We start from the raw sequence: 15,608 nt of genomic DNA, 5'->3' as shown, positions 1-15,608 counted from the left end.
TACTTTATTTGATGAAGCGTTCCGTAAGGGTGAGTAACATACTTTATTTGATGAAGTGTTCTATACGGGTGAGTAACATACTTTATTTGATGAAGTGTTCTGTAAGGGTGAGTAACATATTTTGTTTGATGAAGTGTTCCGTAGGGTGAGTAACATACTTTATTTAATGAAGTGTTCTATAAGGGTGAGTAACATACTTTATTTGATGAAGTGTTGTGGAAGGGTGAATAACATACTTTATTTGATGAAGCGTTCCGTAAGGGTGAGTAACATACTTTATTTGATGAAGTGTTCTATACGGGTGAGTAACATACTTTATTTGATGAAGTGTTCTATAAGGGTGAGTAACATACTTTATTTGATGAAGTGTTCTATAAGGGTGAGTAACATACTTTATTTGATGAAGTGTTCTATAAGGATGAGTAACATACTTTATTTGATGAAGTGTTCTGTAAATTAGCTAAACAGTCTATATTGTTGCAGATTTCTAAGACAACAAATAAGAACATCAAGGATAGAGATAACTTAGCTCTTAATCGCGCAACTAGTACATAATAAAACAAAAGAGTTTAAAATTTTTCCTGGAACTACGTTCTGAAAAAGTTTATATAACAAATGTAAGGTTGTAAACTGAATTTCAAGATATTTTAATGTTCTCATTCAAAATTGTGTAGCAAGTCTAACTCTAACGTTCTCTGTTTTTCAATATTTTACATAAAGTTGCATAGTGAAATGTTATTGTAGCCATTCACAGAAAAATAACTAAATACGCAGTTAAATAAAATAAGTAAAACGTTCTTGCAAATAAATTTAATATGCTGCACAATTTTGTAATTAAAATATCATTTGCATTATAAATTCATGTTTACTTAAGTCAAATACACCAAGGTTACGTTCAACCACTGCAGCAAAATTCATTTGCTTTTTTTTTTCGATAGGGAATTTTATGTCAGGTCACTACATTTGTTGAAAATAACATTTAATCGATATATATTAAACACAAATGTTGTAAGAATGGTGATAGATGATGCGTCTATAAATATTTGTGGATTGATAAGGTTGCTTTACACGCTAGCACTTAACTAGTTTAATGTATTATTACATGAAATATTTGTCTTATGTATTGATAAATCTAGTAATTTATAGATTCATTTTTATAGAAACCCATGTCTATTGCAAATTTTATTTAAACTAACATCAAATACACAAAAGATAAATGTGATGGTTAAATTTTGTTGAAGTACACTGTCACTTTGTAGTTAGTTATACTATTCACCACTAGGTGGACAAATTATCTGTGCGATCCTGTGCACGAAGAAGATCTGGCAAGCATGTATCCCATAACCATTCAGTTGATAGTTATGTTGTTCGTTGTACATTTTGCTCTGAGCAGACAAGTGGAGTATAAGAAGACACAAAGCGACCCAGGAGTAAGTAACTGTCATTAATTTTTTTTTGTTAGATATGTTTACTGAACACCATCTTCATTTATATTTTCAGATTTCTAATTTTATAAACTAATAAAATACATTCTTTTCAAAATTATACCTTTTGTACTTCCTTGACAAATAGTATAATTCTTAACTTTGTTATTTGTCTGTGTTGTTGGCGCAATAATTTTTTCAATTAAATTTAGTTTTTACATTTTATATTCGTTCATCTTATTTATGTTAGCCATATGATGCTGAATATTTGCCTATATACTTTTGATGCAAATACAATAAGTTGGTTATCTGTATTTATACAACAATATATATATACACATATCTAGCACATTAAATAATAAATGTTTCCGGTGTTGAGTGTGAAAATAAAGAAGGAATCAGGCTATTATATGTGTAACATCGTGTATATTAATAGTTCTGAGAAGACGTTTCACCAATAATTTAATGAATTACAAATAAACATTTTATTGGTAACTTATTTTGATAATAATATTTAATTAATTAAAAATCTATAATATTTTTCTATTCTTGACTAACTAATGTATGTAACGCACTAAAGACAAAAAACAAAAAACAACAACTAAAACTAAAATCAACACACTGTATTGAATTACAGATGGCCTAACACTTTATAGTGGTGAGTAAGGGTATCTAGTATACTCACTAAGTGAGCTTCATCTTCGGCACGATGATAAAGCATTCAAACTGTTTATCAAACTAACCTAAAGAAGAAAGAAGTTGCTCATAATCTTTGGACTTTTTGAAACTACTTTCCTTGTTTATGGAACAATTAGCCAGTTTCTGATATGTGCTCAATTACATATATATATATATATATAATTAGTTACACACATTCAGAGATTGACTAGTTTCTGTAATACCTTCAACCAGGAGAGCTGCTAAAAAATTAAAATAGAAATTAAAATTAATAATAAATAGTCTTAATTATGAGTAACAGGCAAATTTCTAGAAGCTTCTACGACCACACCGCCAAACTGAATATCATTTATGTTTCTTCGCAGTTAGTCACCCTATCTTGTGTTAAACATATGTAAACTGAAACCATTCACAAAATACAACTTTAGCATATTTAGAAACAACGTTGGTAGATCCAGCTAACAAACGAAATAGCTTGTTTTGAAAAGTCTACGATAAGAATATAGTCGTTATTCTTTTCTCGTTTATCTATTAAAATTATAAATAAATCTTTAGTTAAATTTTCAGCAACTAAGCACAAAACTGGTCAATGTTTGTTGGTCCAACTACTTTTTATAAATGGATTCTTATTGGAAACTGTTTGAAGTTTTTATTGCATTATGATTTCAATGTGATCATGTAGAATGAAGTATTTTAAAATGTATGTTCATTCACTGCATTATAATTTTAACTTAATGTGTTAAAGGAATTATAATCTCCCTCTACTAAGATGCTACTTTGGTTTATTTTCAATAATTTTACTTCTGGTTTATTTTCAATCTGTTTTTTTTTTACTGTTTTTCAGTTCAGTGTGAAAGAGCGATCGAATTCTAAAGAAGGTAAGAAGAAAAGTAAAAATCTGTAATAAAGCTACTTTACATTCCATACAGTAAGCTTACGTCATTAGGTAAGATCTATTCTACTTTTATTATGTAAAAAAATGTTATATTTTACATTCAGTGGTCGAAAATGAATTATAAAAGAATTTGTAAAGAAGAACTTGATGTCAAATTTAACAATGGTACACTTAGAAAGTAAAATAAGATCGAATTTCTTACAAGCACATATCCTCTTGCTGAGGTTTGTGAGACTGCTTTATGTAGAAAAAGAACTCTGGAAAACGCCATCTTTTTAACTATAATGTAATAATCCGTTTTATTTTCTATATTATTCAATAGTTAATATAGTTTTCTGTTGGAACAGTTTATTGATATCCGTTTGCTGTTTGTTTTTCTCAGAAGGACATTATGTTCCAAAGCTAGGTGTGAGGTTACAGAAAACCCCAGCCAGTTTTCTATCAGTAGGTCCTTTTGATAGTGTAACTTTAGAATGTGAAGCAGAGGGAAATCCATCACCAACAATCTATTGGCTTAAAAATGGACGCCGAATTCATCAGGTAGGATTTTGTGTTGGAGTGGTGCATGCTTATAAATCAGTTTCATTGTGCAATGTAAATTAAGGTATTGGTTCGAAGCAGGACTAAGTGTAATTTAGATGTGGTACAATCTTCTTTGATGCAGTTTTTTGTGCATGAGTAGGGTGAGAAGCCAAAGTCTATACAGATGCCAAAAAATCTTTGAAATGCACTAACTTGAAATACCGTGTGAACCTGGCCAATCAAGTCTCAGATTTCAGATAGCCCCTTACCCATAGAAGGCCCTGACAACTTTTAAAAATTCTTATCACAAGTTACTAAAAGCTATTAATGAGTACTTAACTTATTCTCTACAGTAGAGAGCCAGCTAGGTCAAATACTTTGTGCTTTAGATTCAGATCACACTTTACTATTTTCGACATATACTAGGATTACTTTTAATGTGATTTTAACACAATTCATTTGAATAAGAACATGGTAGCAATGATACAACTTAAACAAAAAAATACATTTGTTAATATAAGGAAAATAATTCGCAGATTGAGAAGTTAATGATTAGTATTATGCTACTTTATAGCTGGCTTTAGGGAAACACTTGTAAGATCCATAAACATTCTTAACTGTTGCTCATCCTTACCTCCCTTAGCCATACTGAAGTTGTCAATGTTAACAAGACCTTAGAAATAATTCTTATGGGTTAGACAGTGATAGAAATATTCTCAGGTGCTACTTATCTTATCTTATACGAGTGAATATAATTAATTGTTGGTGAAAGTGAGGGAAATATATATATATATATCTTATTTGAAGAGTTTCCTGGCGTTTCAAGGAATTTTCTAACAGTCGGTTTTCAGTTATTTATTTTTAAATGTTTGTTTGTTTTGCTGTTAAGCACAAGCAACACAATCAGCTATTTGTTCTGTGCCCACCACAGGTATCGAAACCCGACTGTCAGCGCTTATTTAGTGTCAGATTCTATGTGGAAAAATAATTTATCACGTTAGACACGTTAGAGCGAAATGTTGTGAAACTTTTGCATGTTATTATAATCAGGAGCGTAGGCAGAAAATTATAAAAGGGGTACTACTATGGGGCGGTCTGGAGGCATGCCCCTTTAATAAACCTTTGCAATTTTTACTGAAAATGGTGCATTTTGATGGTATTCGGGGCTGTTTATACGCCTTTTATACATAAATGGATAATCACACCTTCAAAAACGCGCTTAGCAAGGACATTTCGTATTTTCCTGACGCATTCATTAAACGTTCTAAATTCGATATAATATAATCAGTCTGAAGGGGTAGAACTGATTAATTAAGATTTCCACGATGCCACCCATCTTGACTGAACTAAAATTTGACAAAATGTTACTCTTAACATCAACCAGTTTCATATTTGTTTTTTTCATCTAACAACTTATATACAGTACGATGTCCTGAAATAAAGATTTCTTTGTATGCAGCTCTTTAATTAAAATAAAAATATGTATTACTAAAAAACACACCACATAAAGTTATTCGACCTAAATATTTGCATTTAAAAAAAGGGCCAAAAGCTAATGTAAGTATAATCGTTAGATTAGCTACTTAATATATATATATATTTGTTTGTTTGTTGAATTTCGTGCAAAACTACTCGAGAGCTACCTGCACACTAGCCGTCCATAATTTAAAAGTAAGAGACTACAGGGATGGCAACTAGTTAACACTACCCTCCACCAACTCTTGGGCTACTGTAATTGACTAGTGAGATTGATCGTCATATTATAACACCTTCATCTTGGATATGACTTGAATCCTTCCTTTTTTCCACACTGTTCTCAGTTTAACTCGGCTTCTACCAGCAAAGGCTACTTTCAGTGCAATCATTTGTCCTGAGTAATTTCAATGTTTCTTCAGAATTACCCACAGTATTATTAAGGTACTCTAAAGTGAAACCTTGAATTGTAGATTATTTATTTATATATGAGCTTAAATAATACATATTAACCTACAATTGTATTTTCTTTATGAGATTATTTAAGTTGAACAGTGATGTCTCCTAGTGTAGATGCTTAATTGAAAGGAGAGATCGTCTCGATTCATTTTCGTTCAATCTGTTTTTGTTGTTGTTTTTTGCGTGTCTTTCTTTCATATATGACCTAAGTTGTTCTTATGATTTTTTTCTCGTTTTAAACTTATTAGTTTTGAGTTGCTAGAAAATTATTATGTTTTGGAAAAAGTTGTTTACGTAAGAAACTAAAGACAATTGATTTTAGAATGAACACTTTAAAACTTTACTGACGTACGTTAATAACGAGCTTTAAAAGAAAAACTTCACTATTCTTTATTGAAATAAAAATCAAACACGTTCTAAAATGGGCAAAGAATTCGATGATTATGTAAACAACCCGTGAAATGATAATAAATCTTTCTGTATGTTTGTCGATATGTCTTTTTCTCTCTCTATCATAAAGAACAAAAAAGCTGGCTTGCTAGTCCGCCAGTTCTTCTGAATGAAAGTAAGGTTAATTCAAATAAATAATAGTAATAAATAACCGGCGTTAAAAGTTAATTGATAAAAACAATGTGTTTTTAATCCTAACCTTAATTCTGATTTGTAATTTGTCCAAATAAAATTGATAGTAATTACAATTCATTTACTTAATCTAGTTTACACCGTTACAGCCGTTGTTTGTGAAAGTTGATGATATAAATATCGTCTAGTCTACTACTATACTTGTATTCCAGCCGGTCTGGTAAGTCCTGGTATTACACGAAAGGCATTATCGGCATTAAATATGGGAGATGTAGCGTGGTTTAGTTGTTATTATATATTCTTGGTTATTTTTTTCACAAATACTTTCTTAAAGCCATGACTAGAAGCTGAGTGTTAACATGCTGTTCTCTGTATACCAGTAGGGGTTTAAAGTAAGTGTGAAATCATCTCCAGAATATTTTCTTTTCTTCTTCTGTAGGGAACATGGGAAGAGTCGGAACTGAGCCAGGATATCAACACGAATGAGATGGTAACCAGGGGCGTCAGTCGAACACGTTCGCGACTCTATCTTGACTGTGTATCTCCTAAGGACGAAGGGATTTTCTCGTGCATTGCAGAGAATCCGTATCAACGGGTCAGTGGAGAAACGGATCTGAAGCTTTCAGAAGAAGAAAGGGAAACCCGGAACGCTGTCTGTGTAGCTAAAAAATCATTTGGTAGGTTCTTTTTGTTATGTGGAAATATAGGTACTGTTTCTTTTTTGCTTCATATTGACATACAACACATATAGAAGCTAAAATTTAATCAGATGTTAAAGATGCTTAACGTTTTATACATGTTTACTTATAACCAACTAAGCGGGTGAAATAATTGGGTTTTAAGTTTTTATAATGTAATGCATTCATAGACCATATTAATTTTGTCCAGTGTTCCAGTTTATTTCATTTTATGGTACTCTTTCTGGGAATTTTGTGGAACTGGCTGTTTATTGGTAAGAATCAAACTTATATAGTGTTAAAATATTAAATAGATTTTGCTACACTGTAGAACAATCATATCAGCCCACACTTTTCACTTGGTAGGACAACTAAGGGATTTCTTTATAACCTATATCCGTATGCGTTTTTCTGGAAATTAAAATTATAAAGATATTGTTTTATACAGGTACTCCGGCTAGAATACACATGTGGACTCGGACGAGAATTGAAACCCAGGGTAATGACATCCAGTTGTTCTGCCGCGCCTCCGGAAATCCTCAACCTCAGATCAATTGGATACGTGGAGACGATGAGAGCAAAATAATCAAAGACAGCGAAAAATATAAAGTAAGATAACTTTAAAAAGTTTCATATGTTTAGATTTTACAGTAACTGATATTTCATAGTAGATTACTTTTTTGGGGGAATACAATATCCTTTAGCGACAAGTCCAAACAATCTAAGCGTGTTTTTAATTACTCTTTCTTTGCAAGCTTTACGCAATCGAAGCTTAGTCTGGACTTAGTGAATAGAAAAACTACGGCTTTAAGGCCTCTAAAAATATTGTTTCGGTTTTAGGAACAAGAGATTGAAGAAACTTATGTAACAAGCCGGCTATCTTAAGAGTAGAAAAATGTATTTCTTTAGTTGGTAGTTTCATAAACGAAATTTATGGTTTTATGCAATATTATTATTTCCCTTAATCACTTATCTGTTTCCTATTTCTGAGTTTTGAATGGAACATTTTTAAAATCCTAGAAAAGTGAAAATGAAGTTATTTTTCTAAACTCTAATGATTAGACAAGACTTTTCAAATTAGAAAAATACAAAAGGCAGTGTAAAATTAACTACGTAATAATACATATTATACGTAATATATATATATACAACCGCATTGATTTATTTTTTCTTGAAACAATAAAGATAAAAAATAAAGCATTTTTTATAATTCATTGCGCTTTGTTTGAGGACTGTTTGAAAAATGACTGTACTAGTTTTTGACCTACTGTAAAAATTATACCTTCAACAATATTCAACAAAATTGGAAATGTCGATTCACCGTTGAAAGTTGCATACTTATAATATCGATTCTTTAGTGAGCTACAGTTGTTGGCAAAGAAATCAAAACTCAGTTCACAGTGATAGAAACCTCAAGTACAGTTACTTATTCTAGAACTTATGATTACTAGAAAACTATACACCTCCTGTGCAGATCATTTGTGACTTAATGCGATTAATATAAAATTATAATTTACTATTAGCAAAAGTAACTAATTTTTTCGAAGAAAAACAAAATCCCAACAGATTGAGTTGTTCTGTGTGCTGTTATTGGATTGGATACTTGCACAATAACTATGCAATAATATCTCAATTCCAGCGTAAAGAATACCTGAGGAGTATTCTGTCAACACGGAAAAAGACATCAAATACAGCTTGCTAATATTAAATAAATATGATATTCGAGACAATTAATTACCTTCCATGCTTATAAGTATTTACCATGAAAATTTTGTTTCACTTAGCGAAATGTAAGAGCATATTCTATTGAAAAAGAGTAACAAAAGCAGATGATTAATTTTAACTCTTGGCTTTAGATTTTAGAAAACGGCGATTTGGTAATTCGCAATCTCTCTTGGGGAGATCTTGGTGGTTACACATGTATGGCCAAAAATGTCAACGGAGCAGCCAAAACTTTCACCTTCGTCTATCCAGCCATGGTAAGTAGAGAATGTATTATCTTCTGCTCTTAAATTGAAATATTCTAGAAAGGTTTTTCTTTTATATGAAACTATTTGTATCTTACGTTTGAAACACACAATTATATTTTCTGATTGTCTTCATCACCCTGTTGGCGTATTGGTCTAAGGATCTGTGGATCCGACGTTCGCATCCCGTTACAGACAATGCACACACAAAGACATCACCTATTAATTTTTTCCAACAGCCTTTGCGAACTATGCTTTCAGCTCAAAATTAGGAACAGCTAGCACAGATAAACTCTCAATAGGTTTGCGCAAACATTCGAAAACAAACAAACAATCATCACCCTTTAACTCTTCATCTGCAGTTGACATACATCATATGATGTTAGCGTAGGAAAGTATTTTGCGCGCAAGATTTTGAATGGCCCGTCGGAAAAATTCGCGAATCTTTGCTTATGGAGTGATAGGTAGATTTACACAAGCCGCAAATGAAGGGTTAAAATGCATGTGGTATTCAGGCACACTAACATCCAGCAGGTGAGTTTAAAAGTATCCGAAAAAACGTAAATTCCGGAAATGTTACGAATACTGATAGCAAAGGAAATACAAACAAACGTGAAACAAAGCTTTTATTCACAAACATTTTACAAGCCTTGACACCTACTGGCTGGCTTACAGTTGTTCTTTGACTCATATTGGCTGATGAGGCTTTTATAGGGTTGTCCATACAGGAGAAAGACAAATAGAATTATTTTTACACCTGCACAGGACAGAGACATAGGGAATTCTGGTTTGCTGCTTAAATTCAGACAAAATGTCAGATTTTTTGTATTATACCAGAATACAATTCTGCTTTCGTCACCTACTATTCCAAATAAAATTTAAAGGGGAGAAAACCCCTAGCTCATATCAACTTTTACAAATATCTGTCCTATTGAGATGAGCTCGCCTCTTCCCAAGAGTGGAAGTTCAGAAGTAGACAATTGGCGAAAGACAGTCTTGGCAGCACGGATAATATGATCTAGAACGAAAGTACGTTAGAAGGGGAGAACATTCTGTAGGATCAAAGTGACCAAACCGATGATATCCTCCGTGGTAGGAGACATATAGAGTTGGCCGGAGGGGTAATGGCATCGGTGGTATGCACTGGAGCAACAGAAGCAGGATCGTCAGTCTTGGGGTAGGCTTACCCTGACACTTAAAGGAGTATGTAGGATGATCAAGATGGCAAGTGTTGCAGAGGGGAGGAGAGCTTAAGCGAGAGAATTGGCGAAGGAGATGAGGTCCGCGACAATGAGGACAAACTGGTTGGTTAGGGCATTTAGCAGTGGTATGTGAGTTGTATAGTAGGCACCTCTCACAGCGCAGAGCCTGGGGGGGGATGGGGGGGGGCGGAGAACAGGAAGCTTCAACCCGATAGCATTGACGGAAAAGAAAGGTTCCATTAGACAGGAAATGATCTACAGAATCACTGTTCTCAGCCAAAACACGAATCATGAAGGTAAGACTGGAAGAATTTTGAATGCGAATGGCATGCGTGACTGATATGTTTTCAAGTAGAAGTTCAGAGGGGATCTCTTTTTTCAGTGATGCCAGGATTAACACCACGGATGACAGAAGAAAAAAGAGGTGTACGACGAGGAGGAGGTTGTTGTTTTAGAACAGGGTAGCGAATTTGATTGAGCATGGTAGATTGACCCAGGTTAAGCAAGCCCAGTTTGTTACGCAGTATATCACATAATTGAGGGTTACAAGTTTTCACAATTATGCCATTTCTCGTCGGAATTATTTGATGAACGTCAGAACGAAAGCAGTATTTAGAAAGTTCGAGAAAGAGGGTCCTGGTAGAGAAATACGGGGGATCCATGCCCGAAAGTAGGAACACAATAATCTGAGGATCTTCAGTAGTTTCCATAGGTCTGAGTGCTTCACCAGAATTGGCAGATCGAGTGGAGGCAGAATCGACTGAGTAAAAGTTTTAGGGGCAGAAACGATGGACGAAGTAGAACCAGCAGTAGACAGTTGACGTAGTTGAACCAGAGAACGATGATGAGACAACGGCAGCATACGATAGTCGCGGAACATCAGTAATAGTCGAAGAGCTATCCGAGTCAAAGCAGTCAGCCCACGAAGGAGTAACACCAAGGGTTGCAGACTTGGTACATCGTCCGCGGATCGGGAATAAGGTTTTGGACGAACACGACGAGGTGACTGGCGCAGTTCATCTGACATAATTGGGGGCTCAATAACTTGAGGTAGACCAGAATGCATGAACACAAATGAAAAGTAAGGAATAAATAAGTAATAGCTGTCAAAAATCACTCACCAAAGAGAACCGCACTCGAGCAACAAGACGATCCGCAGTACTAGTCTGGCTCACAGACACACCCCTAATGAAAGAATAGACCATTCCAAGCTTTTAATTGTTGTTAAAGAAATGATTAAACAACTCTGTTCAATTATGTACCAGCTGCCTAGTGTCGGCTAACAATACGAAAAATTAAATTGTGGCGAAATGCTACAAGTTCTTCAAATACCTACAGAATGATAGGTTTCCTTTTTGTGAGTGTAAAACATTTAAATACACCAGTACGTATAAAAGTTTAAAAAGCATTTTTGCACAGGAAGACTTCTTTTGTATTATTATTTTGAACTGAAACCACGGTAGTTGAAACTAAGGTTCCATTCTTGAAAATAATAACTTGAAATCTTACTTTTATTTTTTGTCTTAGTAATATCAGATACAATATTTTAAACAATTATAAATACCCCAAATTTCAATTTTGTTCAAGTTTTCAGCCTTTTTTTCCCCATTTTTTTGCAGCCTGAAGAGAAGTAAGTTATCCTGGCAATGAAAATTCCACAGAAGAAACGCCCAATTTTCATAGATCTGCAGCAACTCCTGTCGAAGTTTTTGAAAATATATTCCATAAACAGGGGAAAATATTTCAAAACTTTTAGAAACTGAGTTATGATTAATATTGAATTATCTCTTTAAATATTTTGCCGTTGATTGTCTTCTGTTGCTTTTTATATCTTTCTACAGCTTCGGAACTATAAGGGGTTGTTCACAATTGTATATTTGTGTTATATTTTATTATCATCATTATGTTAATGTAACTTTAATTTTGGGCACGGGCCTTTATTGTGAACTTATTTATTTCACACGTTTTTGCTAAAGAATTATGTATCAAGTTTTATTTAAAGCACTGTAGTTCTGTGACGTTGACGCCATAACAAAGATCATACAATAAATCGGCATTATTCCGTTACTGAGTCTTCTTGCTTCTGTGTTTTTCTAAAACAACTTTTTTCTCAAATAATTTTTGTCACAGAATAAATCATTGCTATTTGTTGTACTTAAATATTAAATGTATAGTTTTATTTTCCGTCACATATTCTGCTGTCGTTTTCTATCTTTTTTTTACTCTGCTGCTTTTAATTCTCAGTTTGATTTTCGAGCATTTCTAATATCAACATGTAATTTTCATTACTATTTTAATTTTTTTGTTATGCTGAAACGACAAGAATGAGAGGTAATAGAAAGTAAAGAAATATAAACAAACTAAGCGTATTAGAAAATACCGTAAATATAAAGTTATGTTTGTTTGTTTCTAGTTAAGCACAAAGCTACACAAAGGGCTATCTGTACACTGCCCACCACGGGTATCGAAACCCGGTTTCTAGCGTTGTAAGTCCGCAGACATACAGCTGTGCCACTGGGGGGCATAATCTTATGCTAAGAACACGTGGGACAATATTTTTAATGTTTAAGGTTTAGTTTACAGGTGTAAGTAATAGAATTTCTTGGTAGGAAAGAAGGCTGAAGTATAAATCTTTGACATCTTGGATTTATTACTGCATATTAATTAGAAACATAAAACACTATAAATTATGTGCTTACATTTTTTGCTTGTTTCTTTTTTTTTTTTTGTCTTATGTTTGCAGACACCTCTCGTTTCTTCTGGTGTTTCAGGCAGTGAAGAAAGATTCAGCGTACAGCCTAAAACGTCATCCAACAATAACCAGAAGAAAAAACAAGGTATATGAATAAAAACACTCAAGCTTACTGGATAAGCTATCTACATATAATAACACATACGTAGGTACCACAGTAACATTATTTTTCCAATTTTCATGAGTAGTTTTCAACATAATAAAAGGAGTAAATGAATGGATAGATCATATCATATATTTTACTCAGTTGTAAATCTGCTCTAAACTAATATTGTACACAGTAAGTTTGTGGGTAACGTCATGGAAAGGTCTTGCACGAGTGGGTATTTTCGGACAACAAATGTATTTAGTGATTGGTTTGCATCAATTATTATGTAACTTAAAAAGAAATAATTGTTAAATAGGATTCCAGTTAATATCAAGTTTCGCTGTGATAATAGACTAAACTCAGCGTATTATAGACTGTATAAGATGTAATAATGTGAACACCATTCAATTGTAGTCCATTCGTAGAGGAGTTTCTAAATTATTCACAAATATCTACATGTCGAATAATAACGGGGTATTCGACACTTTTTTTATCCCAAAGCAATTGGATTAAGAGCAGTTGGTTCTGCTGGCCAAGTAAGAGAAGTGATGTTATCACTATACTATTTAAGACAACTTGGAGCCAAGTAAAAGAAGTGATGTTATCACTATACTATTTAAGACAACTTGGAGCCAAGTAAAAGAAGTGATGTTATCACTATACTATTTAAGACAACTTGGAGCCAAGTAAGAGAAGTGGTGTTACCATTATATTATTTAAGACAATTTGGGTAATACGATTGTAGTTGATTCTTCCATTATCATCTTAGAAGAGTCCGTGCTCATCATGTTGGAAATATAGCATTGTGATAGAAATAAAGAACGTCAAAGTTCAGGTACATGATATTTGCCTTGAGAATCAGAGTACATAACCTCTACCACGAGAGATATTCCCCTCACCATTATATTACTTTTAGTAACTTGCACTATTGGAATAATACAAAATGGGCCAAGTATCTAATTTGGATATTTTAGTGTTCCTAACCCAATGGCAATAAAGAAAGGGGTTTCATACTGATTGTCGGTTATCATATGCAAACCTTTTTCAGTGCCCTTCACACGGTATTATAAGAAATGGTAGAATCCTGGTAAATGTGGACGTAGTATGACAGTTTTTGCACTTTACAAGCCTTTCTAATCGTTTTCTCTCAACAAATCACCCCTGATTGGAAAGTAGGAAAACACTAGTGTCATGGTGAGATTTTTTTCTATAAAGATATATCTCATATTAATAGCATGGGTATTAAGGTAAAAGATTTGAAAATCGAAATCGCGAATATGCAACTAACTAAAAATAACAAGATCGTAAATTTGGGTTTAGGTTTACAGTAATATTAGTTTGAATTCAGAATGTCTTTTTCTTCTTTGTTAATATCTGCATTACAAAAAAGTAAAGAAAACTGACAACAACAAAAAACAGGAATACTTTTAATTGCTAGGGTAGATTCTATTAAAGGAAACAACTTTGGACATTTTAATGATAAGTCATTAAAAATTAATATGTTTCTGTAACAGCAAGTAAATTTACTTCTGAGTGTCTTATATCAATTTAGAGTAAAAAAATCTGATTTTGAAATATACTAGAGTTGAACTATTGTAATCTATGGAATAATAGAAAGGAAAAATTAAAATGCAAATGAGAAAATCTCTATCCTTGCTATAATGTAATACTTTATTTGGATTTTCATGATATTGTATTGATTTTCCTTGTAATTAAGTCATGTTACTGGTTGTTGTAATTTAAAATGCTAACAAGCTATTTGGGCAATACATTATCTAGAACTAGTGTTATGTTTTTTGTGGTGTTTACAGATAATTATTGGATCTGAGACTTGACATAAATGACCCTCTGCTGCTCATCATATCAGACCTTAAAAGATTTTTATGTCAGAATTTTATTATTGTGTGGCTTCCACGAATTAATTTTCCAACATTACTAGAGCATATTACGATGAAATTTAATTCAGCTTGTTCTTGCAAGAACAATATAGCCTCTTCACAAAAAAGAAACAGCTTTTTTTGCTCTTAAGATCAATATTGAGTCATGAAACATGCTAACAATATTAAAAAGCAAGTACATGACAAACAGCAATTCACTGATAAATCCTAGAACTTTGATTCTGATTGTCTAATTGAACAAAATCATAATAAAACAGAAAAATTTACATAGTACACTTTATACTTATATTGTGGTTTATTTGAGCAGATAAAATATTTATCTTTATATTACTCTAAAGTACATAAATGATCCAAGGTAAATATTATCTATGTTGTTATTGCATGTGTAGCATAAAATTTTAGGAAGTATGATATTGCTTCCCCCAAAACCAAATATTATGTATATTCACACGCCTTACACTTTAATATCAAATTGACAGTGTAAATGTTTAAATCATGTATGAGATACAAATTGAGCATCCGAAACTCGGTGTTAAAATCCATTCAAGTAGTTTTGACACATATGAAAAACGTTCTTCTGTTTTAATAATAAATGGTATTTTAAGTTAGTTACACTTACATTGTTGGCCGGGTGTCTTGTAGAATTTCTATAATATTGTTGCGTCATCGAGATCATGTGATTCTCACGCTCTCTACTATCTAGAATTATCCTGTACTTTGGTGAATGTTCTAGTATTTGCTAGATATAGGGTAGGTGGGTATATAAAAGAGGGGAATGTAACGTGTGTGTGTAGACAGTGAGTAATTGATCTGCAGTCAGCAGTATTATTGACGTTCGTTGTTATAGCGTTTGTTTAGCGCGGTTGTTGAAGTTGAGTGTATCGACAAAGTTATATTCGGAAAGAATAAACCAGTTTTATTAAGTAAAGACTTGTGTCGTTAAAATTTCGTCGGAAATATGTTGTTGATGTCTGTATCGGTTGAATATAAG

The 15,608-nt window shown here is 32.9% G+C and overlaps 1 protein-coding gene across 2 annotated transcripts in view; it reads left to right on the top strand.

Moving 5' to 3' along the window:
* LOC106464483 (zwei Ig domain protein zig-4-like) overlaps positions 1-11,946 on the top strand; it is a 34,647-nt gene extending 22,701 nt beyond the window's left edge. For both annotated transcript variants that reach the window (XM_013924625.2, XM_022392201.1), the window contains exons 2-8: positions 1,283-1,430; positions 2,947-2,980; positions 3,380-3,537; positions 6,473-6,710; positions 7,159-7,319; positions 8,567-8,689; positions 11,499-11,946. In XM_013924625.2, the coding sequence (XP_013780079.1) occupies positions 1,332-1,430; positions 2,947-2,980; positions 3,380-3,537; positions 6,473-6,710; positions 7,159-7,319; positions 8,567-8,689; positions 11,499-11,513 (828 nt within the window). In that variant the 5' untranslated portion in view covers positions 1,283-1,331 and the 3' untranslated portion in view covers positions 11,514-11,946. The remainder of the gene's footprint in view (positions 1-1,282; positions 1,431-2,946; positions 2,981-3,379; positions 3,538-6,472; positions 6,711-7,158; positions 7,320-8,566; positions 8,690-11,498) is intronic.
* The last annotated feature ends 3,662 nt before the right edge of the window (positions 11,947-15,608 follow it).

Source organism: Limulus polyphemus, unplaced genomic scaffold, assembly GCF_000517525.1.
Source record: "Limulus polyphemus unplaced genomic scaffold, Limulus_polyphemus-2.1.2 Scaffold1664, whole genome shotgun sequence".
Classification (NCBI taxonomy): Eukaryota; Metazoa; Arthropoda; class Merostomata; order Xiphosura; family Limulidae; genus Limulus; species Limulus polyphemus.
The sequence above is the reverse complement of the archived record's forward strand: the minus strand, read 5'-3'. Positions and strand labels throughout refer to the sequence as shown.